The 26,081-nt window shown below is 47.3% G+C and overlaps 1 protein-coding gene and 1 long non-coding RNA gene across 2 annotated transcripts; both read right to left on the bottom strand.

The window, feature by feature from the left end:
- Positions 1-3,436: 3,436 nt before the first annotated feature.
- LOC123605576 lies at positions 3,437-25,568 on the bottom strand. The gene is made up of 5 exons (XR_006715815.1): positions 25,558-25,568; positions 10,197-10,200; positions 8,010-8,013; positions 4,664-6,671; positions 3,437-4,254 (listed from the first exon to the last, which is right to left on the bottom strand). It is a non-coding gene; the product is annotated as an uncharacterized LOC123605576 (long non-coding RNA).
- On the bottom strand, positions 6,665-13,400 carry CCR2 (C-C motif chemokine receptor 2). The gene is made up of 3 exons (XM_045492638.1): positions 12,623-13,400; positions 12,351-12,459; positions 6,665-7,872 (listed from the first exon to the last, which is right to left on the bottom strand). The coding sequence occupies exon 3, from the start codon at positions 7,859-7,861 to the stop codon at positions 6,740-6,742; it is 1,122 nt and encodes a 373-aa protein (XP_045348594.1). The 5' UTR covers positions 7,862-7,872; positions 12,351-12,459; positions 12,623-13,400; the 3' UTR covers positions 6,665-6,739.
- Positions 25,569-26,081: the final 513 nt, after the last annotated feature.

Here is a 26,081-nt window from a genome sequence, read left to right as displayed (position 1 = left end):
ACACACACACCAACCAACCAACCCAACACACAAACCTATTCGATAGGTCTGTGGTCAAGATCAAAGGATATAATGAGGGCAGAGTGTTTCCCAGATATCAGCCCTCTGTGGGCTACTGAAGTGTGCTGTATATTTTGCAAAAATGTGGGTTCACAAAATGGGTAGCAAATGAATGGATATACAATTTCGCAGAAAACAGGGAGTTTTGGGTCTTCTGAGACCAGCTTTGTCTTCGCTGGTGCTGTGTGGACGTGTGGAGCTCTCAGATGCTGCCGAACGATGCTACATTTCTGCATGTGCCCGTGGCTGGCTTTCATTTTCACCACCAGGGCTGGGGCTTTGCCCTGTGTTCTGCGTGTCCAGCGTCAGGGCGGCTGAGGATGTGAGGGCAGGCTTGCCCCCAGGGGGCAGTGTGGAGCAGGTTTGGAGTCCCAGACTGTGCTGCCTTTAGCAAGAGATTCCCCTCTGCCCTTCCACTTCCTCATCTGTCAAGTGATGCCCTCGATCCCCGGGGGTTCCGAAGGCAGCTCCCCCCTTCGGTACTCCAGATGACTGTGGCCATGCCGGTTTGGACAACACTCACTGGAGGGGAAACGGGGTGATGATGCATATACGGGCTGAGACAGGGAGGCACAGCTGAGCAGGTGTCTTGTTTATGCCTCTCGGGTTTCTGGGTCCAGGGGTGGATTCTGGCCATCTCTCAGGATGGAGTTCATCCCAGCGAGTCACAAGCAAGTGAGGACCCCTGGGCACTTCAGTGTACAATCAAGGGAACATTTCAGTCTGTCTAATGTATGAAGTTAGGGGAAACAAAACGATGGAAAGTAAGGGAAAAAATCAGACATAGGCTTCCAATCTCAAAACAGTCTTTTTTTTTTTTTTTTTAGTGTTCATTTTTGACACAGACAGAGGTCACGTGGAGAGGTGGCAGAGAGAGAGGGGGCCACAGAATCCAAAGCAGGCTCCAGGCTCTGAGATGTCAGCACAGAGCCCCACGCGGGGCTCGAACTCATGAACCCTGAGATCCTGACCTGACTCAAAGCCAGATGCTTAGCTAACTGAGCCACCCAGGTGCCCCTCAACACAATCCTTTTAAACACGGGATGTGTCTCAATCCAGACTTTTTCCCACGTATACCTTTTGGTTCATTTTCCCACACATACACCAGTCCTTCATGCTTCTCTCTCTGTTTTCTTTCTTTCTCTTCTGTTCTTTTTTTCTTTTTTTGCTAAAGATCACAGTATAGGCCTTTCATCGGGTTATTCAAAAAAAAAAAAAAAAACGCTCCCTCTATGTGACTCTTCCATTGTTATTTTTATGGTGGATTTATTTATTTATGAATTACTCGTTTGTTTTTATGGCAGTATAATTTAGATGCAGCAAAGCGTACCGATCCTAGGTGCACAGCTTGGGGAAGTTTCGGTATGCACACGCCCACATAACCACCTTCCCCCTCGCTGATCGAGGTGATAGGGAATTGTCTCATCGCCCCAGAAGGTCGCCTTGTGCCGTGCCCAGAGGTAAGGGCCACTCTGACTTCTGTCACCGGGGATCCTCCTGTGCCTCTCCTTTAAGTCCATATAAGTGGAATCGTAGATGCTACCCTCTGTCACGTCTGGCTTCTCTTGTTCGACGGACTGCCATAACCAGTCTCGCCAGAGCCTTGCTATCAGACGTTCCGGCTCCTTCCGTCGGTCCGCACTACAACAGCCCGTTTCCAGTATCTGCTGTCAGTGCTCTGTGACTCCCACCAAGGACGACACTCCCGGTGTCCCCAAAGCCACCTTCCCCAAGAAATCCAGAGAATCCCCGTGGTCCTCAAAGAAACAGGAAGAATCCCTCCTTACTGACATTTTGTCACCTGTGTGCCTTAGCAATGATGCCTTAGCAATGGCCCGTGACTCCCAGCACTGCTTCACCTTCTGCCTCAGACACACGACGCGGTGAGTGGGGCTGGGGGTCATCACGCTGTCCTCTCTAGACTAATGTCTCTGTGGTCCAGGCCCTTCCCGGGATGGCGGGGGTGGGGGTGGGGGGTGAATGCAGTGCAACGCACCGATTAAGGGCTGTGAGAGGCCCAGGGTGACTTTGGCGGATCGGATGACACCTGAACCTCTGGGTTGAGGTCTACGCAAAACAGGATATCATGTAGGACTTTTCCTGTTGCCCCAGAACAGGCAGTTGCAGCCTGAGGCTGAGGGCAGGGAGGTGTTACGTACCCTCCAGTTCTAAGGAAACCACTGACACCCGGGTTACCCATCTCCCTCGGGGGCTCACAACTGTGCCCCCAGTTGTCGTGTCAACTCCTCCCACCCCAGTCCTATAAGGAGACACATCTGGGCAGGAAAGGCTTGTAGAAAAGGGTGGGATTGGTGGGGAGGTGAGAGGGGGCTCCTGTCCTCAAAGCCAAGGGTGTGTGGGGGTCTGAGAGAATCGTGCGAGGAATGGGGGGCCAGCACCTCCTTTCTGGGTGGGGCATCTCCCGGGCAGCCGGCCAGCCGGGCAGGTGAGGAGGGGACTGGAGAGCCGAGGTGGTGGACACAGGGCAGTGAGGCAGCAAGGAGGGCTCGAGGATGTGAGATGCCCCTGGGTCAAGTTCCAAACGTAGATCCGAAGTGACCACGTCCAAAGAGTTCGCCAACTGCAATCACTCACCGTGCCCAGGGCCAGCCCTCCCCCCAATTCACGGGAGGTCCGCTCACCAGCCTGGATGCCTCTTCCCTCATGACAAGCTGCTTCTTGGTGACCTCTGGTGGCCTTTGGGCTGCTGGCTAATCTTCCCTGAAGCTTCCCTGAAGCCCTGGCAAATCTTCCATTTGTTAGAGAAACCCGGATAAGGAGAAAAAGGCAAAGTGGAAGGAGGGGGTCCGGGTGGCTCACTCCCAAGGAGGCGACAGGGCCAGCTGCTTTGAGCGTCGTGCATCGCGGATGACAGCAGGGAGGAGGAGGGGCTCTGCCAAGCCCCCAACTCCACCAGAAGTCTTAAGACACCCGCCCCTGGGAATGATGATCTTCCCTGACGTCTGCTGGACTCAAACCGCCCACTCAAGGGTTCTCCTCGGGATAAAGACAGGGTTTCCGCTTCTAGAATGGAGAGGGTTGACAGCTTTTACGTGGCGCTTTCCCTGGTGGCACTCAAATCCCACTGTAGCTGTTACCACTGTGATGTAGGGCTTTCATCGAGTTAGCTACCCTCTCCTCTGGGCTCTCGGATGATTTCACATCGACCTCTATCTCCGCACTCTGCACTGTGCCTGCTGATTTGCAAACACTCCATCCTCCACCCCTCCACGCCCCCACCCCCCCGTCCCTGCACTTGGAGGTCTGAGTACGGGGGAACTGACACATCGTTCTTATGGACCTGCCCCAGACCGGTGCGTGACGGATCCCCAGGCATGCTTGTCACCCTGAATTCCAGGATAGAACCACAAACAGATACTTTTCCAAATTTTATTTAGAAAGCCACCCTGTACCGTATGTACTAATTCGCTTTTGTGCTTCTTGGCCAACAGCCCCCGCGGCCCGGTGGCTTCAAACAGCGAGCACGGACCGCTTGCCCCTGTGACACGTGGCTGCTGTGTGCCTGGGCTCTGGCCGTGTTCTCTGCGTCTTCCTGCTGGCTCGCCACAGTGCCCGGGGTGGCCCGGGATGCACCTTCCGGTGGCTGAGCAGGGGGAGTCAGGGGCTCGGCCCAACCACTCTACCCCTCCGTGTGGCTGAGGCAGATGTCCCTCCGCTCACTCTTCGGTGGCCGAGCCTCCTGGGGAGGGGTTGGGGGGGGGGAACACCTGCAGGGCACACTGTCAGTCACATGGCGAGGACGAGAATGTGTAATCGCACAGGGGAAGGAGTGAAAAGCGAAAAATAAGACAATCTAAGGTTTATCATTATTATTATTGTGGTTAGAACACTTCACACGCCTTCTACCCCCCCTGCCAGATTTTTCAGTGTATCATACATCATTCTATCTACAGGTAGAATGTTGGAAAGCAGATGTTTGGAACTTGACATCTTGTATAACTGGAATTTGGGGCACTTTTGTAGACGTATAGAGAAAATGCGGCATATACATGCAGTGGAATATTACTCAACCTTACAGAGAAGGATGTCCTGCCTTGTGCGGCGACATGGGTGAAGCTTGGGGACATTATGCTGGGTGAGAGAAGCCACTCGTAGGGGGATGAATAATCCACGATTCTCCTTCTACGGGGTGTCTAAAATAGTCAGAATCGTGGATGTGGTGGTTGCTAGAGGCTGGAGAGAGGAGAAAATGGGGAGTCGCTAATCAGATTTAAAAAAAATTTTTTAAATGTTTATTTATTTTTGAGAGAGAGAGAGAGAAAGAGAGTGAGCAGGGGAGGGGCAGAGAGAGAGGGAGACACAGAATCAGAAGCAGGCTCCAGGCTCCGTGCTGTCAGCCCAGAGGCCCATGGGGGGAGGGGGCAAACTCACGAATCTTGAAATCATGACCTGAGTCAAATTCAGACACTTAGCCAACTGAGCCAACCAGGCGCCGCCCCCCCCCCCAGATATATATATATTTTTAAAAAACAATATAGTGCGAGCATTGATTCATTTTCCAAATCATAGCTTTAAAAACCCCAATATTTCCATCTCATCACCAAAACAAAATTTCACGCATTCATTCAGATGATACAAATACCTGAAGGTGAAGCATGCACGCCCCTCTCCAAACACACACGCTTCTTTCCGGAGCCTTCTCTGGCTGTGAAGCAGGAAAGTAGAAGCAGAGTAACTTCCAGCTCCCGAGTTGCCAGGTTCCAGAAGCCCCGTGTTTCCTGCTTGCACCAGATCCGAAATGCACTGGGTCCCTGCGTGGCTGTTTTTCACTTGGCTCCGCCGAGATAAAAGCCTTTGCTTCCTTAAGTGACCCAACGCCCCTCCTTTACAAATTGGGTTTCAACGTTTGGTTAGGGCTCCGTGCGATATAGGAGCTCCCGATCCAAACCGGACAGTTTGAGCCTCAATGAGGATATCCACAAAGCACCGAAGCATCCAAACAGCATCAAACCCCTGACGTCCTGGGCTGCGCGAGGACACAAAAGAGATGTCTGGCAGTGAGTCCGGGAGAATAAAGACGCAGTTGGGATGGCAGTTGTGGAGTATGTGCTGTGATCCCCATGATACTAGTTAGACACCAATCACTAGGCAGCCCGTGGATCACAGACCCGACTCCCCGATCGACACTATTTATGCTGCACTGGTAGTGTTCCCAGCATCCCGCGCTCCGACATTTTAAGCTCAAAGCCAGATTTCGGTGACTAATACGGTATTTTCAGACTTGACCTAAGAGCAACTCTTCAAATGACGTTTTGCCCCATTTACAAGTTGTAGTTTTAGGTTTACTTCTATTTTTACTCGAGGGTGATGATGATGACGATGAGTTTTGTTTATTTTTTTTACGTATCTGAACTCTACGCCTGTATCCAAAAATGAGGCGCTGGAAGGTAGTTTGCAAAAACGCTTTTCCCCAGCCCTTCTAGAGTCTTCCACCCTGCCTGGTGGGTTAGACCCTGATGTTCACAGGCCGCCTGTGACGTCCAAGGCAGGGCCTCTGTCACGTCTCCCGGGCCGCTTCTCTGTCCCGGCGACACACCCCGGGGCCCACGCCTGTCGCTCCCTATCTCGCGGGCCCACTGAGGAGTTCTGGGCGCACCGTTTTCTACTCCCCACGGCTAACTCTCCTGGGGGCCGGGCAATCCTCTGGGCACCAGTGATGTGATGAGGCCTGGGGGAGCGCGGCAGAAGGGGCTAGGGCAGCAGGAAGCAGGGATAGACAGCAAGATCCAAAGACATGAGGCCTCTATGGGTTCCGATGCCTCCTTCCTGGCCTTCCTGGCCTCCGATTCCGGAAAACACTGCTGGGGCAGCGGCCTCACACACCCTCCTGAGCTCCTGATGCAGGAACGAAGCCTTCACTCCTTCCTATCATCACTACCTGCACCCCCCTCCCCCACCGCCCGCCTTTCCCTGGTTACGACCCGTCGAGGGCTCTTATTTTTTCATCTCATTATAGATTACGCGTATTTTATTAACCAAGAACGTTCTTACATTTTTACATCGGGGGGAGGTGGCATGTGAGACGCATGTGAACAACGGGCCATGGGGGTTGCTAGATTTCAGGTGTAGGGTGCGTGGTTATCGCAGATAAATCACAAGGAAGCAAAAATGTGTCCCGTGCTTGCACCGGAGAGGATGATTGGACCCAAAGGAAGCTCTCCGAGAGTTGTTATGGTTCCCAGGCTCTGGGACCCGGGGGTGGCGGGGTGGGGGGGGGGGGAGGCCTTCCAGGCGGGGCTGGGGACAATGCTGCTGAAACCTTCCTCCTCACCCAGGCTCAGCCATGCCCGCAGTTCCCTCCTCCTGGCACGGCCGGGACCCCACACGCCATCCCCCTGTGTCTGCTCAGCCCCCTCCCTGCCTCCAGCTGGGCCCCTGACCAGAGAGAGAGCACTGCGGGGCGAGCGAGGCGTAGGTGAAGGCTGGGAGAGGGGCATAGGCATTCTCCAGATGTGGCGTTTCCCAGGAACTGGGGAGGAGCTCTTTGGAGAGTCACGGTCTGCACCTGCAGTTGTTCTGGAACATTCCCTGAGCGCCCGTTGGCCGCACAGGGAGGGACGAAGTCTGTCTTGGTGAGTCCGACCCTGAGCCTTTTATCACATGCAGTTTTCCGTCCCCCCCCCCCCCCCTTGACGGTCGGAGGCAAACCGTTACTCGTTTACAAGCCCGCGGACACCTCCTGCTCGCCTGTGGAAGGCGTGTATGTGGAACTCACTCGATCCGCGGTCTCCCCGTAGAAGACCGGGCACTGTTTGCAGAGATGCTTGGCGATGTGCTTTCGGAAGAACACGGAGAGATGCCTTCTGAACTTCTCCCCGACGAAGGCGTAGATGATGGGGTTGATGCAACAGTGCGTCATTCCCAGGGTCTCCGTCACCTGCGTGGCTTGGTCCAGCTGACTGGTGCTCTGGCAGTCACTCACGTTAAAGGATTCCGGGAAGGTGCTCAGCAGGAGGACGATGTTGTTGGGGGCCCAGAAGAGAAAGTAAATGATCATGATCACGAAAATGAGCTTCACGGCCCTGTGCTTCTTCTTCTCGTTCCGACACCGGAACAGGGTCCTGAGGATCGCGGAGTAGCAGATGATCATGACGAGCAGGGGCAGGACCAGGCCCAAGACGCTCCTCGTGACTGCGTGGAAAGTCTTCCATCCTGGTGGGAAAGAAGGGCGGCAGGAGTAAAAAGAGTCTTCCCACTGCAACTTGTTAAAGACGCACCCCGGCAGAGAGGCGACCACGGCCGCCACCCAGGTGACCGCGCTTGTCACCGCCCCAAAGGTGACCGTCCTGGCCTTTAAAGCGAACACAGCGTGGACGATAGCCAGGTACCTATCGACGGTCAGGAGGATGATGAAGAAGTTTCCGCCAAAGTACCCGACGTGATAGAGCCCGGTGACCGTCTTACACATCCCATCCCCGAAGACCCACCCGTTGGCGGCATAGTGGGCCCAGAAGGGGAGGGTGAAAAGGAAGAGCAGGTCGGAGATGGCCAGGTTCAGCAGGTAGACGTCAGTCATGCCCCTCAGCTTTTTGCAGTTGATGAGGATGAGGACGACCAGCAGGTTGCCCACGAAGCCGGAAATGAACACGAGTGAGTAGAGCGGAGGCAGGAGCCTGGCTGCGATTTGCCTCACGTCGGTTTTCTGGCACGGTGCGCTGTAATCATAGTCGTAATTGGTGGTGGGTTCCTCGTGGCCCCCCTGGTTGCCGGTTGTGAACAGAGACTGGGGTGTGGACAGCATGGGGTAGCTGAACAGGGCAAGCGTGTCGTTGTCGCCCATCTTCCTCCGCCCTGTAATCAGAGGACGAAACGATCACACACCGCGTATCGGACATTAAAAATGTCCCCGCTCCCCTTCAGCCCCGGCCCAGCGTTCGTCTTCCTTTCGCGGTCATCACCTTGAAAGCTCGCATGCGCCCGTCGATCACTTCCCTTTACTCCTTCCAGCAGATACCGCTTGTCGACCCTCCGGCCGTTTCTCAACACCCCGGGCCTTCCCAGAAAGCTCGACTCCTATTACAAAGTTCCCCTCGCCGCACACTTGCTTTTTTTCCTACCTCCTCTGCCGGGCCGCGCAGGCCTGTGACCCACTCCTGGACGGCCAGGGGGTCCCTGGAAATGCTCTCCTCTGATGGGAGAGAAGCAGCAGAAGCCCTGGCCCCCCTGGCCCCTTCTGCCTCTGCAGCTTGTCTTGTGAGGGCCTGGTGCTTGGGACCCTGAACAAAAGACTCAGAGGACGGAGCAAAACGAGGCAGAGTCCCAGCATCACCAAGTCATAAGCCCTGGCCTTGAACAGCCCATCCTCTGAAAAAAATAAATAAATAAAGCCTTGTTTGTAAGCTACGGTGCGTTCCATGTTATGTGGCTGGAAGGCCGAGAGTGTTTTCGCTGACACCCCTGTCCACCCTCTGCCTCCGTCACCCTGCCAAAGCTTCTCCTGCAAGATTGCAGTGACAATCCCACTGCTCAATGCCTGGCTCTCCTTCAGCCTTATCCTCGTTGAGCATCGGACCCGTCTGTTAGGTTCTTCCATTTAAAACTCATTTTGGGGGCTCCTGGGGGGCTCAGCCGGTTGAGCATCTTACTGTTGATTTCAGCTCAGGGCGTGATCTCGGTTTGTGAGGTCGAGCCCCACCTCGGGCTCTGTGCTGATGGTACAGAGCCTGCTTGGGATTCTTTCTCTCTCTCTCTCTCTCTCTCTCTCCCCCTCTCCCTGCCCCTCCCTCCCTCTCTCAAAATTGCTAAACATTTGGGAAAAAACACAAACTCGCCTGGCTTCCGGGAGGTTAGTGCCTGTCTCGCACCTTCTTATTCATTTTCTTCGTTGGTGTCTCCTTCCCCCGTCTACACTGCGAGAATCCCCGGGCACGATCCTTGGCTGCCGCCTCGTTACCCGCTGTCTCTTTATTCTCACCCCAAAGTTCTTGCTGAGTCGTGTGGTGTAATTACAGGGTTTTAGGCCCCCCGAATGCCAATGCTGCCCGAAGCGCTGGCTTCTGGTCTCAACTTTCAACCCCTACCTCTCAGAGTTGAGTTTCCTACTGCCTCCTGCATATAAGAACTCACTCATTTGACCAGCATTTATTGAGCACCTACTGTGAGCCATGCTGCATTCTAGGTAGTGGAGATACAGCAGTGGGCAAAATGGGCATCATACAGGTACCTCACATTCAACCCACCCCGAGCCCAACACGCCCGGAAGCATCCTTCAGCTGGTGGACTCCTTATCTTGGCTACTATCCTTGACTGTCCAGGAAGCGGGAGTGGGCATTGTCCCGGGTCCCTCGTCTTCAGAAGGCTGGGAGCAGGCCTCAGGAACCAACAGACCCAGGTTCAAATCCTGCCTCCAACGACTTACGAGTTGTGGTATTTGGGGCTAACTACTTCCTCGATTCGCAGTTTCTTTTTTTTTTTTTTTTTTTTTTTTTTTAATTTTTTTTTTTTCAACGTTTATTTTTTTTTGGGACAGAGAGAGACAGAGCATGAACGGGGGAGGGGCAGAGAGAGAGGGAGACACAGAATCGGAAACAGGCTCCAGGCTCCGAGCCATCGGCCCAGAGCCCGACGCGGGGCTCGAACTCACAGACCGCGAGATCGTGACCTGGCTGAAGTCGGACGCTTAACCGACTGCGCCACCCAGGCGCCCCTCGCAGTTTCTGAATGTATAAAACGCTAACTCTGCTGAGTGGCCGCAGAGATGAGCGAAGAGGAGGACCGAGCGCAGCGCCCGGAGCAGGGATGGGCTCTGTGCGACCTCTGTCGAGTCCAGTGAACTTCACCTCGTAAACACCTCCGGGTCTGGCCCCCCTGCCAGCCCCTACCGCCTGGCCTCGGACGCCGCTCGCCTCATCGTTGCCGTCGTCTCGCCTTGCACGCGGCTTGCTCCTGACCACGCTCCGTTTCCACCTGTCTTGCCCAGCACCGCGCTGGGAGATCGGGCGCTCCTCTGCTGAAAACCGCCAGCAGCCCCACGATTTGTATGTGGCGGGACCTCAAAGGCAATGTCCTAGCCTAGACTCGTGAGCTCCCAGCCGTCCGCCAGCTGCTCCGATTCCCCTTCTCTGTGAAGCCAAACCCACCTCCCCCCTCGATCACTCGAGAGCGTCTCATAAAACCGTGCTTGCCTCTTGACAGGCCCTTATCACACGACCTTCCATCCTGTGCTCCCTGAGGTCCAGCTCATGTTCCTGTCCCCGGCTCTTAGGATAGCCTCTGGCTACAGGAGGCACCAAGAAATGTTCATTGAGAGACTGCGTGAAAGTCTTTATACTGAGTCTGACATCTAACATCAAGAGTCTCAAGAAAGTCGATTCTTGGGGCGCCTGGGTGGCGCAGTCGGTTAAGCGTCCGACTTCAGCCAGGTCACGATCTCGCGGTCCGTGAGTTCGAGCCCCGCGTCGGGCTCTGGGCTGATGGCTCGGAGCCTGGAGCCTGTTTCCGATTCTGTGTCTCCCTCTCTCTCTGCCCCTCCCCCGTTCATGCTCTGTCTCTCTCTGTCCCAAAAATAAATAAACGTTGAAAAAAAAAAAAAAAAGAAAGTCGATTCTTTTTCCTGGTAGTGGCTGGGAATCGGTTTTTCTCTTTGTGCACGCCCTCATTCTTCCGTTTCTCTTGTGATCGATACTTCTAGGTTTTGCATTTCACCAAGCCAGATTCTTGGAAATCTGCAGCAACTAAATAAAACCTTTAATCCAGCTTGGGAAGAAAAACAACGTATCCACCACAAGGATGACACCTGGGATCGTTAAACTGAGGGCTCCTCGAACTCCAGGTGCTGTGCTATGTGCTTTGCCCGCGTTAATTAATTTACTCTTTGCAATAATTTTGTGAGCATGTGTTCACCCATCTTTACGGTGCAGAAATTCGAAATGCGGGCACGGATGAGTTAAACGACTTCCCCAGATTCACAGGACAAGTGATAGCTGAGCTGGATTTTGAACGTGGGGCTCTTCAGTTACAAAAAGACCCCAGGAGCTTCTATTCCCAGGCTGGGAGCGCAGAGACGGATGCGGAACCGGTAACGATTTTCTAGGTATCCTTGCATGCCTTGAACAGAACTTCTTTGGCATTTGGATTTAAAGCCCACACACTCACCCACACGAGCATGCCCCACTCATGCACACATGCACACACATACACACACACACACACACACACACACACTACTAGAAAATAAACGCCATGAGGGCTTAGGGATTCGCCTTGCAAAGAGAGATCTTGGTGCCCCAGAGCCTCAGCCGGCACCCAGAGGCTGCTGAAGAAATACCATTTCGGTAAATGAATGACAGAAAACCAGCAGGCTGCAAGCTACCGAGAAACGCGATGCCCCACTGTGGACTAGCCTCCCAGGTAATGCAGCGGGAGACCCGACAGGGGGGTCCTTGCACACAGCCCTTTAACTGCAGCACACCCTCTAGGCTGTTCTGTAACCAACCACAGGGTTAGCCTCCTCATCTGGGTAGGAAAGTGTGCAGTAGGCCCATGGTTCTCAAAGGCTGGGCTTCAGCAGCACACAGGAAGTCTGTAGTCAGAAATGCACAACCCAGACCCTCTGGCGGTTCAGAACGGGGGCCGGTGGGGGGAGAGGATGGAGCGCGAGGAAGTCGGTTGCTCTGACGGCTTCCACCTTGCCTCCCCTCCTCTTTGTTTGCCTGCACTGGCTTCTCAACTACCAGCCGCCTCTTCCCACACTGCTTCTCCCCAGTCACTCCAGCACACCTAGCTCCTAGCACAGCAGACACTTAGCAAGGTGCCGCTTTCAAGTGGCAGGACACATCCTGAATCAGTAAAAAGCCGCCTCTCAGAAAAAGAGGTTCCTCACTTCAGCCTCCGTGGCTGTCCTGAATTGAGGCAAGGGGCCCATTGTGGTTCAGGGCCTGGACCATCACATACATGGAATATGGGGGCGGGTAGTATTTGGGATAGAAAGTTCCAGTTCTTTCAAGCCCTTGGAGGCTGGGGAGGGCAGAGTGAGGGGCAGTAGCCTGAGCATCCTTACTCTCCTGTCTTCTTCAGCGTGCTGTCCTCTCACCTGAGCCCCGTGGGGGGCTCTCAGCCTGCTCTGAACTTGTTCACTGCTATCAGAGCCTCTCCAATGATCCTGGTGCACACCCCACCCTCCACCCTTTCCTCCATGAAGACGATCCCCCAGGAGCCTGGGCTATGCAGCCCTCAGGGTGCTCCCATCCCTACATCTCCAGCGTCGGGATGCTTTCAGCCTGTGACTCATAAAATAATGAAAAAAAAAAAAAAAAGCACCCACAACTCACCAGTGGATGGCTTCTCCCAAGTGGCCCTGGAGCGTCAGGCTTCCCAGCAACTGAACCAAAGAGATCTGGAGGTAGAAACTTGGTGTGCAGAAGAAGGAAATAATGTTTCCTGCAAAAAAGAAGGCGGAGATACACGGGCAAGTAATGTTAAAAATTTTAAGAAAAAAAAAAAAAAAACCTACACACAACAGTGAAACAGTTCTTCTTTTCCAGCCAGGAACCCTATACCCTAGGTTGAGGACTTCAGAGTAATATTAATTTTGAAATCTTACTTATGCAACCTTGAGTATGAGTCAGGCACGCCCTGTACATCTGCTCCTGTGTCTAACGACTCTGGGGTTATCTTGTGGGTCTCTCTATCTGGAAATCTTCCTCCTCTCTTCTGCCGGTGATAATTTGCATGAAATAAGCACAACAGAACTTCATTCTTCAGAGGATAAATGCCAACAGGGGGGCTGTGGGTGATGGTGGAGACAATATAAGGAGTTTCGTGTGACCATCCACAATGGATTTGGGATCAGATTGGAAATTTTATCTAGGTACAGATTTTTAATGAAAAGGGGATGCAAAATTGTCTCTTGTATTAGAGATGTCCTTAGCAAGAAGGGCCTCAATTATTGTAGGTTCCACTCTCCAGAAAGAAGTTTTTATAAAAGAAAACACCACTGAGAGTCTGGGAAGAGATTACCATGGAAAGCACCAGAAATCTCTCTCCCTATCCAGGCAACAATTGTACCGACAGAATCTGTCTGACCTAACTATTCCAGAACTCTGGAGTCTACTGAAGGCCCTGCAACGGTCAGGGGAAGCCTTGGATGATCAGTTGCAGTTAACTTTGGTCATTTTTAGCTCTTGGCACAGTAGCAGCTATCTGTGCCCCACCCACTCCCCTTGGCACACATGCATAAAGATGTAATTCTGTGACACTAGCCACCAAACGGGATGAGGACAGAGCCGTAAAGCAGCAGGGTTTTGTGTGTTGTTGATGTCGAACTGGTATAAATTTAAACTAGAATGGGGGCGCTTGGGTGGCTCAGTCAGTTAAGCATCCGACTTCGGCTCAGGTCATGATCTCGCAGTCTGTGAGTTCGAGCCCTGCGTCGGGCTCTGTGCTGACAGCTCAGAGCCTGGAGCCTGCTTCGGATTCTGTGTCTCCCTCTCTCTCTGCCCCTCCCCTGCTCATGCTCTGTCTCTCTTTGTCTCTCAATAATAAATAAATGTTAAAAAAATTTTAAACTAGAATGTTATAACCTTGGGATATTATATGTGATCTCTGTGGTAACCACAAAGAAAATAGCTTTAGAACATACACGAAAGGAAATAAAAGGGAATTTAAATATTTTGCTACAAAGAAATCAACCAAATACAAAATAAGACAGTAGGCTAAGAAAAAAGGGACAAAAAAAACTGTAAGTGTGCACATAGGAAAAAATGCCAAAACGACAGAACTAAGTCCTTCCTTATCAGTAATTACTTTAAATGTAAATGGATTAAATTCTCCAATCAAAAGATAGAGAGATGGTAGAATGAATAACAAAACAAAACAAAACCTGATCTAACTATATGTTGTCAACATGAGACTCGTTTTTGGTCTAAACACACAAATATATTGAAAGTGAAAGGATGGGGAAAAATATTAACTAAAAGATATTAAACAAAAGAGAGCAGGGATGACTATACCAATGTCAGACAAAATAGCCTTTATTTACTATAATAATAATTATTATTATCATTATTATTATTATTATTTTAAGCAGGCTTCACACTCAGCACAGAGCCCAACGTGGGACTCAAACTCACGACCCTGAGATCAAGACCTGAGCTGAGATCAAGAGTCAGACCCTTAACCGAGCCAACCAGGAGACCCTGACAAAATAGACTTTACATCAAAAAAAGTTTACAGAAGATAAGGACAGATGTTGTATATTAAAGGGTTCAATACAGTCAGAAGACATAACAATTATGAGTATCTATACCTAATGACAGGTCATCAAAATATATGAAGCAAAAACTGACAGGACTGAAGGGAGAAAAAGACAGGTGCACAATAATAGTTGGAGATTTCAATACCCTGTTCTTGATAATGAATAGAACAGCCAGATGGAAGATGAGTAAGAAAGCACAGGACTTGAGGGGCGCCTGGGTGGCTCAGTCGATTAAGCGTCCGACTTCGGTTCAGGTCACGATCTCGTGGTCCGTGAGTTCGAGCCCCGTGTCGGGCTCTGGGCTGATGGCTCGGAGCCTGGAGCCTGCTTCCGATTCTGTGTCTCCCTCTCTCTCTGCCCCTCCCCCGTTCATGCTCTGTCTCTCTCTGTCTCAAAAATAAATAAACGTTAAAAAAAAATTAAGAAAAAAAGAAGAAAGCACAGGACTTGAACACACAATAAGCCAACTGGATCTAACAGACTTACATGGAGTACTCTATCCAAGAATAATAGCATTATGTGTTCTTCTCAAAGGCACTTGGGACATTTTTTTCAGGAGAAGCTGTATTGAAACTAGACAGAGAACTTCTAAAACTCAACAACTAAACAGCAACTCAATTCAAAACTGGGCAAAGGACTCGAATAGACATTTCTTCAAAGAAGATACACCAATGGCCAAGAAGCACGTGCTATGCTCAATACCACTGATCATCAGGGAAACGGAAATCAAAGCTACAATGAGACACCACTTCACAGCCATCAGGATGGCCACTATCCAAACAACAGAAAATAACAAGTGTTGGGGAGGGTGTGGACAGACAGAAACCTTTGCTTACTCTTATGGGGATGTAAAAATGGTACCGCTGCTGTAGGAAATGGTGTGGTGGTTCCCCCAAAATGTAAAAGTAGAATTACTATGTGATCTGACAATTCCACTTCTGGTTATGTACTCAAAAGAACTGAAAGCAGGGTCTTGAAGAGATATTTATATGCCCATGTTGATAGCCATATTATTCACGAGAGCTCCAACATGGATGAATGGACGAGCAAAATGCGGCACACGCATACTATGGCATATTATTCGGTCTTCAAAAAGAAGAAAATCCTGACATAGCCTACACCACGGAAGAACCTTGAAGACATTATGCCGAGTGAAATAAGCCAGTCACAAAAAAGACCAGATGAGTCCTCTTACATGAGACATGAGATACTTAGTCAAAACAGTCGAGACAGAGAGTAGGATGGTGGGTGCCAGGGGCTTGGGTGAGGGATGAATGGGGAGCTCATGTTTCATGGGTACAGAGCTTTGGTTTTACGAAATGAGACGAGTTCTGGGGATGGATGATGGTGACGGCTGCACAACATCACAAGCGTTTTTAACGCCACTGAACCATACACTCAAAAGTGGTTAAAATTGTAAGAGTCTATGTGACGCAAACGTAAGGTGTTACGTTTGTTTTGTCACAATAAAAAAAGAAAAGACAAAGAGAAATCGTAAGAGTTTATGTGACGCAAACATAATGTGTTACGTTTGTTTTGTCACAATAAAAAAAGAAAAGACAAAGAGAAATCGTAAGAGTTTATGTGACGCAAACATAATGTGTTATGTTTGTTTTGTCACAATAAAAAAAGAAAAGACAAAGACAGGGCGAATTCTGCAATTTAGGCAATTGTGCTTAGGAATATTCCTCAGGTCCCAGAGGGAACATTGGGTCACCTGAGTTGGCTCCACACACTTTCTGGAATTCAGGAGATCTGAGTGCCTATGCTGGTGCCTTGGTGAATCTCTAAGCTTTGACTTCTCCAACTATAAACTGGGAATAACGAGGCCTCCGGGGTCGGTGGGGCTTCAATGGATACAAAGCAACTAGTATAGTGTCTGGTATGAAGTAGGCACTCAACAGAATAGTGGCTAACGACAACAGTAAAACACTCCGTGAAATCTGGGGGGGCCCTTCTGGATTTCTATGTGTTGTAACCATGTATCCTGCATACGACCTGGTTTTTGTGTGAAGAAAGAAGGGCCTCAGGTCTTTCCTTAGAAGACAGCTCCTGGCATGGTCAGGAACATGAAAAGTTCTCCACTTGGTCCCTAATGTGGTCTCTGAGTGGGGGTCAGAAGGGTCTTTCCGAGATTTCAATGGTAAAACAGATCGTACTCACCCAGTGATGCTGGGTCTGTGCCCACTTTATGGAATGCCCTCACTGGGGCCTCTTGCTGCTGGTTCCTTTGAGTCAGTCTGCGATGGGGAAGGTCAAGACCCCAGAATTTTGCCCTTGTTGATTTCTGTCTTCGCACTAGACATCACCGACTCCAGCCTTGCTTTATAAACAGAGAGAGGCAGAGAGGTAGGGGGGTGGCAGAGCCAGAATCTGAATCTTTGTCTTATGTCTAGCACAGAGAACGGAAGGCACATTCAGACGACAATTTGAAGACACAGCGTAAGGCTGATCGAACGTATGGAAGGGTGGGCCGTGTGAAGAGAACCAATAGGTGGCGAGAAGTACAAAGACTAGTGGGAACTCTTACCCTATGCTTGAAGGGCCAAACGAATAAATATCACCCAATCCCCATTGCGAGCTGAAGATAGAAGGACCCAGCTGCTGCTAGAACTTCCACAGGGCAGGAGGAGAGCAGGAACAGAAGTCCTCTGACCTCCTGCCAGTGCCTGAACCCAACAAGAAGAGGGAGAAGCTGGAGTCCAGCTGACGTAGCCAACAGGTGTCAGCTTCCTGGTAAATCAGAGTGGATCTGGGGGAGCATGGTTAATAGTCACTCAGCTATTAAGTGAATTAAGTCAAACTTCTTTTTTTTTTTTTGTCACTAGGTTCTCACTTGATCAAGAAGACGGGAAAGTTTATCAACCAGCCTCAGGTTACTTTGATGACTCCCCTTCTAACTAACTCCCTTACTTATTTGTGATGGGATTTGTTCGGTTGACACCCTTAGGAGATAAATTCTTGCCCTTTTTTCAACACAGATGTTTTGGTTGATTGTGGTTTCTATGGTTTGCATGCTTCCTGTGACCTACTAAAATAGATCAGCGAGTTCTAGGATTTTACATGTTCAGTATGGGTTAAAAACAGTGATCTCGACGAATGTGATACCCATGGAAAAAGCACCGTTATACATTCCTACATGCTCTGCTCATATTTCTAGGGTAAAAATAACACAAATTATTTCCACTGTTTTTGACTCAAGTCACAAAGTAACATGACAGCAAGAAAGCCTGGAAACTGCAAATGGCTTTTGGAAAGCCAAAGTGTCAGGTAAGAGAAGCCAGACATGAATGCTTCCCTCCTCCTCTTCCAAGTTCACCACCATTTCCAAGTGAACCAAGAATAGACAAGGGTATGTGATGAAAAGAAAGAAAGAGAGAAAGAAGGAAAGAAAGAGGGAAAGAAAGAGAAAGAAAGAAAAAAGAAAGAGAGAAAGAAAGAAAGAAAAGAAAGAAAGGAAGGAAGGAAGGAAGGAAGGAAGGAAGGAAGGAAGAAAAAAGAAAAAGAAAGAAAGAAATCATAAAGAAGTGTAAAGGTAGCAGACTGGATGTTTTCCATACCTTAAGGCCAAATAAACTTTGGAAAATAAAAGTGAAGTCAAAATCTTTAGTACATCCAGCTGCTGAAAAGCCCTCTCAAGTGACTTAAGAGGATGTCATTTGAACCTGAGGTAGGGAGGAAGGGAGATAATCTTGTATTCTACAGCCCAGTGTTTTAAACTACTCTGCGACTAGACTCAGATCTTGGTCTCGGAGGTGGCCTGCTCTGGGGAGAAAGCTATGGCTGGGGATGGGTCAGGACACAGTACTTGGAAGGCATTTTTAGAGACCCCCAGGACATTGCAACAGTGTGGGACGGGGGCTGGTTCTGGGGAATCAGAAGCTAGACTTCACTGTCGCCGCCATCACCTGCCCTCCCCGCAAGGCGTGGTGAGTAAGAGGAGGTGAATACCTACAGGATGAGGTTTCATACACGGCAGTAGAAGCCATAACTACTCCTCTCCCACCTCTGACAGCTACCACTTGAGTGTGGTTTCTGAGGTGTCCCAGGGAGGGGCATAATGTTGTAGCCATCTGAAAACAACTCAAATAGTGCTCTTTGCAGGTGCTGGTGGCATGAGAAGAAACCCGCAAATCTGGATGTGGCAGAGATTCTGATCGGAGGACGTGACTGAGGCCTCCCTCTGGATGGGCGGTGGGTGATGGAAGATAGAAAGACCCTTCCCAAGTATGGCTAGTTGAAGATGTGCCCAACCGCTGCTGGCTTTATAAGAACCATAAATAATACTTGGTGGTGAGGAAAGATCAAGTGTGGAGAGGACAACTCATTGGTAATGCAGTGCAGGTATACATCCATATAAAGATATAGTATGTGTTATATATATAATATATTATATATCTATTTAAAGTAATGCATGCTTAAAGCAAATGTTAGTTCTTTGAAAAGATAACAAAGTTGACAAAGCCCTAGCTGTACTAAGAAAAAAAGAAAACACATAAATACCTAAAATCAGATGAAAGTGGGGATATTACTCGTGAATTTATAGAAATAAAAAAGATTGTAAGAGAATATCATATACGATGTCCACCAACAAATTAAGTAACACGGACAAATGAAATGAAACGGAAAAATCCCTAGAAAAACACAAACTGCCAAAAACTGCCTCAAGAAGAAATAGAAAACCTGAAAAGATCTGTAAAAAATAAAGAGATTAAACCAGAAATCAAAAATCTCCCAACAGATAAATGCCCAGGACTGAGTGGCTTCATTGGTGAGTTCTACCAAACCTTTAAAGAAAAACTAACATCAGTTTTTCTCCAACTGTTCCTAAAAATAGAAAAAGGGGGATATTTCCTAACTCATTCTATGAAATCGGAATTGACGTGCTAGCAAAACCAGACAAAGACACCACAAGAAAACTGCAGACCAATATCTTTTTTGGATGTAGATGTGAATATATTTTTTCTTCACTCTGTTAATATCAGGTATGATATTGGTTGATTTTCCTATGTTGAATCACCCTTGCTTTCTTTGGATAAATTCTATATGGTCATGGAGTATAATTCTTTTAATGTGCCATTAGATTGAGCTTGCCAGTATTTTGCTGAGAGTTTTGCCTCTTTGCAAAAAACAACCTTGGAGGATTCCAGCTTCCCGATTTCAAAATGTACTACAAAGCTACATTAACTGGCATAAGGATAGACCTATAGATCAGTGGAATGTAATTGAGAGCCCAGAAATAAACTCCTACGTCTATTGATTTTCAGCAAGGTTGCCAAGACCACCAACTGGAGAAAGAACATTCTCTTCAACAAATGGTGCTGAGACAACTGAATATCCACATGCGAGAGAATGGAGTTGGATCCCTTCCTCACATCATATATAAAAATGAACTCAAAGTGGATCAATGATGTAAATATAAGAGCCAAAACGATATAATTCTTAGAAGAAAATACAGAGGTGAATCTTTATGACCTCTGATTTTGACCGAATTCTTAGATACGACACCAAGAACATGAGTGGCAACAACCAAATAGGTAAATTGGACTTCAACAATGATGAAGCACGCAGCCTTCTTGAGATTCTCTCTCTCTCTCTCTCTCTCTCTCTCTCTCTTTCTCTCCCTCTGTCCCTCTCCCCTGCTTGCTGACGACACACACTCTCTTTCTAAAAAAAAAAAGTAGTATTTTAACTGACCTCAAAAATATGGAGGGTGAATAAGAGTTGACCAAAGAGATTTCATCATAATGGTGATATTGATGATGATGATGGCAATGGAAGACATTATTAAATGCTTATAGGCACTGTTCTAGTGCTTTCTGTCTAGTGGCCGCATTTAATCCTTATGACAACCCTCTGAGCTCAATGCTATTATTATACTCAATGTTCAGGAGAAAAACTGAGGCAATGAATTTAAGAATCTCTCCTTAAGTCAACTCAGCACTGGGATTCAAGTCCAAGCAGTGTGCCTCAACACCCCTGCTCTTTTTTTTAAAGTCTATTTATTTATTAATAAATATTAATTAATATTTATTAATTAATAAATATTTATTTATTTATTATTTTGAGTTTATTTATTTTAAGTTTATTTATTTTTTTAAAGTTTATTTATTTATTGGGGCATCTGGGTGGCTCAGTCAATTAAGCACCCGACTTCAGCTCAGGTCATGATCTCACGATTCATGGGTTCGAGCCCTGAATCAGGGTCTGTGCTGACAGCTTCTTCAGATTCTGTCTCCCTCTCTCTCTGCTCCTCCCCCACTCTCTCTCTGTCTCTCTCTCTCTCAAAAATAAACAAAAGTTTATTTATTTACTTTTTGAGAGAGAGAGAGAGAGAGAGCAGGGGAGGGACAGAGAGAGAGGGAGACAGAGAATCCCAAGCAGGCTCTGCACTGTCACTCTGCAGTGACAGTGCAGAGCCTGATGGGGGGCTTGAACTCACGAATGGTGAGATCATGAACTGAGCCGAAATCAAGAGTTGGACGCTTAACTGACTGAGCCACCCAGGTGCCCCTTAATACCCCTGCTGTTAACCACTGTGTGAAGAATCCAGGTAGAGGGACTTATACAAGTGAAGGCCAGGAAGCAGAAAAGAGCCAGTTAAAAAAATTACATGTTGCATTTTTGTTTTCAAAATGGAAAATTTAAATATACAGAAAAATTTTTTAGCTTATTTATTTATTTTTGAGAGAGACAGAGAGGGCAAGTAGGGGAAAGACACAGAGAGAGAGAGAGAGAATCCCAAGAGGCTCCGCACTGTCATCGCAGTGCCCGATATGGGGTTGGAACTCTCGAACCGTGAGATCATGACCTGAGCCGAAATCAAGAGTCAGATACTGAACCGACTGAGCCACCCAGGTGCCCCAGAATATACGGAAGTATTTTTTAAGATGACAGAGTGGCTGTGAACCTACTGCCCCACATTTAACAAATCTTATTTTGCTTTATTCTATTTTGAAAAGGTAAAAATTTAGAGCTACGATTGAAATTACCTTGTATGCCTGCCCCTGGTCCTCATTTGTCTTTCTCTCCCTTTCTCCTCTCGGTTAACAACACTGTTCTGAATTGTGTGCATATCGTTCTCACGCATGATTTACTTCTTTTTACTATGGATACAAGTGTTGTTTTAAAGCTTAAGAAATACTGTTTGCATCATCTGCACCCTTATGATTTTTAAGATTTCTCTTACTAGTGTAATTGCCTTTTGGGGGAAAATTAGTAAAAGTAGGAGCATTAGATCAAAGAATATGTCCCCGTAAATGCTTATGCATGAAAGAGAAGCCTAGTAATCAGACCGTGTTTGGAATGGTCCCAGCGCGGGGAAAGGTTATACAGGTGCACAACATAGTTACTGGACAGCTTATATGTCCTGCTGGGCTCACCACACGTGCAGCTGCCATCTGTCACCGTACAACGCTGTGACAACATCATTGCCTACGTTCCCTATGCTGTGCCTTTTCTTCCCTCGACTTACTCATGCCATGACCGGAAGCCTGCATCTCCCACTGCCCTGCCCCCATCTTGCCCATCCCCCACCCCTCCCCGCTGGCAACCATCAGTTTGTTCTCTGTATTTATAGGTCTCTTTCTGCTTTTTGTTTGCTTATTCATTTGTGTTTTTTTTTTCCTTTAGCTTCCACATATAAGCGAAACTATATGGTATTTATCTTCCTCATCAGACTTGAATATATTTGCCTGTCTGATGGTTAGCAGCATTTGACTGTGGTTTTAATTTTTTTTTTTAAGTTTTATTTTTCAAATTTGTGAGGGAGACAGAGACAGAGCCCGAGCAGGGGAGGGGCAGAGAGATGGAGACAGAATCAGAAGCGGGCTCCAGGCTCTGAGCTGTCAGCACAGAGCCCGACGGGGGCTCGAACTCAGGAGCAGTGAGATCATGACCTGAGCTGAAGTTGGATGCCCAACCGACTGAGCCACCCAGGGGGCCCCTTGACTGTGGTTTTAATTTGCATTGCCTGATTACTAATGAAGTTTGTTGGAGCTGTTTACAAATTCTGGACACTAATCTTTGTTTAAGAAATACTGTTGGCAGATATATTCTCACTGTGATTTATTTTAACTTTATTCCTGGATTTCTTTTGATGGACACAATTTTTTTTTTTTTTGAGAGAGAGAGAGCGAATGCAAATGGGGGAGGCAGAGGGAGAGAGAGAGAGGGAGAGAGAGAGAGAGAGAGAATCTTAATCTTAAGCACAACCCTGGGATCATGACCTGAGCCGAAATCAAGAGTCAGACGCTTAACCAACGAGCCACCCAGGCACCCCAGAAATTTTTCTTTTAATTCAACTTAGTAAAATATTTCTTGACGACTAGTGTTTTCTATATCTTGTTTAAAGAATCCCTCTCTATCTTACAGTCATGAAGATTGTGTTCTAAACGCATTAAATGTTTGCTTGTCGTACTTAGGCACCTGATTTATCTAGAATTTATTTTTGTGCATAGAGTGAGGTAAGGGTCTATTTTTTTCTAAATGCTAACTAATTGTGTCATTATTGAGTAGTTTATCCTTTCCCTGATTTTTAACAGTTTTATTGAGATATTACGCACAAACCACCAAACTCACCAATCGAAAATGTAAAATTCCCTTTTTTTTTTTTTTTTTTTTTTTAGTATACTCACAAGCTAATTTTAAGATATTTTCATCATCCCGAAAAGAAACCCTGGAGTCATTATCAATCACTCTCCATTATCTCTCCCACTCCCTGTCTCTCCACCCCGCCAGCACCAGGAAAACCCTCATCTACCTTGTGTCTGTGTTGATTTGTCTATTCTGGACACTTCACAGAAATGCAGTCATACAATATATGGTCTTCCGTGAGTGGCCTTCTTTCACTTGGCACAATTTTTCCACACTTCATCCATGTTGTAGCGTGTATCAGAACTTTACTCCTTTTATGGCCAAATCATATTTTATAGACATGCCACATTTTATTTATCCACTCATTAGTTGATGGATATTTGGTTTGTTTCCATTTTGGGGCTATTACATTTATTCATTGCTACTATAATATTGCTAATGTTATAATTAATATAATGTCATATATTATATTATTTGAACTACATTATATTTTATAATATCAGAGTATAATTAATATGACATTGTAGATTGTATTGTTTATATTATACTCGCGTAATGTTCTATTTGATGCGCTAATGTATTATTAATATATAATTATAATAATATGCAATATATCTTAATATATGAATTTATATTATATATATAATATTGTCCAATATAATATATTACATTGATATAATATACTATTGCTAATATACACTTTTGTATACTAGTTTTTTTTTTATGTAGAATATTGCCAAGGTGATCTGGCAGAAAAGCTTTTTTTTAAATTTTTGCTTTTAATTTTATTTTTTAAATTTACATCCAAATTAGTTAGCATCTAGTGCAACAAAGATGTCAGTAGATTCCTTAATGCCCCTTACCCATTTAGCCCATCCCCCCTCCCACAACCCCTCCCGTCACCCCTCCCGTCACCCTCAGTTGGTTCTCCATATTTATGAGTCTCTCCTGTTTTGTCCCCTCCCTGTTTTTATATTATTTTTGTGTCCCTTCCCTTATGTTCATCTGTTCTGTGTCTTAAAGTCCTCATAGGAGTGAAGTCATGATTTTTGTCTTTCTCTGACTAATTTCACTCAGCATAATACCCTCCAGTTCCATCCACATAGTGGCAGATGGCAAGGTTTCATTCTTCTTGATTGCCGAGTAATACTCCATTGTATATATATATACCACATCTTCTTTATCCATTCATCCATCGATGGACATTTGGGTTCTTTCCATACTTTGGCTATTGTTGATAGTGCTGCCATAAACGTGGGGGTGCATGTGTCCCTTCGAAACAGCACACCTGTATCCCTTGGATAAATACCTAGTAGGGCAATTGCTGGGTCATAGGGTAGTTCTATTTTTAGTTTTTTGAGGAACCGCCATACTGTTTTCCAGAGTGGCTGCACCAGCTTCCATCCCCATGTATACTAGGTTTTATGTGGATATAGGACTTCATTTCTCTTGGATGTATACCTAGAAGTGAATCGCTAGCTCCAACAGTACCCAAGGCTTCACTTATTGGGGAACTACCACACCGTTTGTCAAAGCACCTGCTATACAATTTATATTCCTATCAGCAATGTATGAGGGTTGTAATTTCTCCACATCCTTGCCAACAGTAGTTGCTACCTGTGTTTTTAATTATAAACATCTGGGTAAATGTGAGTTGGGATCTCATTGTGGTTTCGACTTGCATTTCCCTAAGAGATAATGATGTTGAACATCTTTTCATGTGTTTATCGGCCATTTTTGCGTATTCTTTGGAGCCTGTTCCATGCATACCTGTTCACATCCTTTTTTAAGTTGGGCTACTTATCTTTTTGGTATTTGGTTGTAGGCATTCTTTAGGTATTCTGGATACATGTCTCTTACTAGGTATATTATATCCAAATATTTTCTCCCATTCTGTGGGTTTCTTGAAAGCAAGTCTTTTTGCTTTCTTGATGGTGTCCTTGGTAGCACAGAAATCTTTTTAATTTTGATAAAGTTCAATTCATCCGTTCTCTTTTTATTCTTGGTGCTTTTGGTGTCATATCTAAGAAAACATTGCCTAACCCAAAGTTTACAATAAGTATTGAAATCAGTAAGCGTGAGTCTTCAACTTTGGTTATTCTTCTTTTCAAGATTGTTCTGACGGTCCTGGGTCCTTGCGTTTCCATATCAACTTTGTGATCAGTGTGTCAATTTCTGCAAGAATGGCAGCAGGAATTTAGTGGAGGTTGAGCTGAATCTGTAGTTCAGTTTGGGAAATCCTGCCATCTTAACAATACTGAGGGTTATTATCACTTCTCCTTTTTCTAGCCCACCATTCTGACACGAAGTTTCTGTCCCCGGGGTCACTGGGTGGTCTCAAACGTGCCCAGCCACAGTGTCCACATTCAAACAACAGGAAAGAGCAAGTGAGGAAGAAAAACAAAAAAGGCAGCCTCTGCCTTCATTTTAAGGAGAATCCGCAGAAGTTCTACATAAGTCTTCTGTTCGCTTCTCATTGTCCAGACTTAATACCTAGTAGCAAGGGAAGCCGGGAAAAAGTCCTCTTTTGCCTGGATATCGTTGCCTGGCCCAGGATTTTGTTACTAAACAAGATGGGGCTCCTAAGGAAGGAGAGTCTCTAGAAGGTGCACAGTAGTCTCTGTTAGAGTCAGACATTTGTGAATTTCTATCCCTCCATCCCAACCTGCTATCAGGAGTACTAGAACCTCACTCGCCTCTGACTGTAAGCCCTAAACCTTAGCTCGGGTATTCACTAGTAATCTCATTTTGAATAAAAGAATATTTGGTCTTCTCCTTTTATGCTTGTCTTTCCTTGTCCAGCTGCTTTGTGGTGTTCTCCATCTAGTCCCTCGGGCCAGAACCAGGCTTTGTGTGGGGATGCTGAGCACTGGCCCTGAGAAGATATTGGGGGTATAACAGCAGGTGCCCTGCTTCAGTGCCTGGATTCCAGGTGACATCTGGTCCTCCTGTGTCCTTAGGCTTATTGCTTGGTACAAGCTGTAGCCCGGGGAAAGTGTGGACAACACCTGGCAGCCTTCTTTCAGGAGTTACCCACCTTGGATTTCCAGGCTCCCCATCTCAAGCACACACTTTTAGTACCCATTACCTCTCAGAAACCACACCCTGGCTGCCATCAGCTACTTCTGGATCTGGGCCCGGCAAGCTTATGGTTTAGCGCCACTCACCACATTGGTTTTGTGCTCCACTTCTGGCTCCCAGAGATGCTTGT

Source organism: Leopardus geoffroyi, chromosome A2 (assembly GCF_018350155.1).
Source record: "Leopardus geoffroyi isolate Oge1 chromosome A2, O.geoffroyi_Oge1_pat1.0, whole genome shotgun sequence".
NCBI classification, from domain to species: domain Eukaryota; kingdom Metazoa; phylum Chordata; class Mammalia; order Carnivora; family Felidae; genus Leopardus; species Leopardus geoffroyi.
The sequence above is the reverse complement of the archived record's forward strand: the minus strand, read 5'-3'. Positions and strand labels throughout refer to the sequence as shown.

Bases quoted from the DNA above. Each gene is read 5' to 3' on its own strand.
- CCR2 (XM_045492638.1), bottom strand. From the start codon at position 7,861: ATGGGCGACAACGACACGCTTGCCCTGTTCAGCTACCCCATGCTGTCC.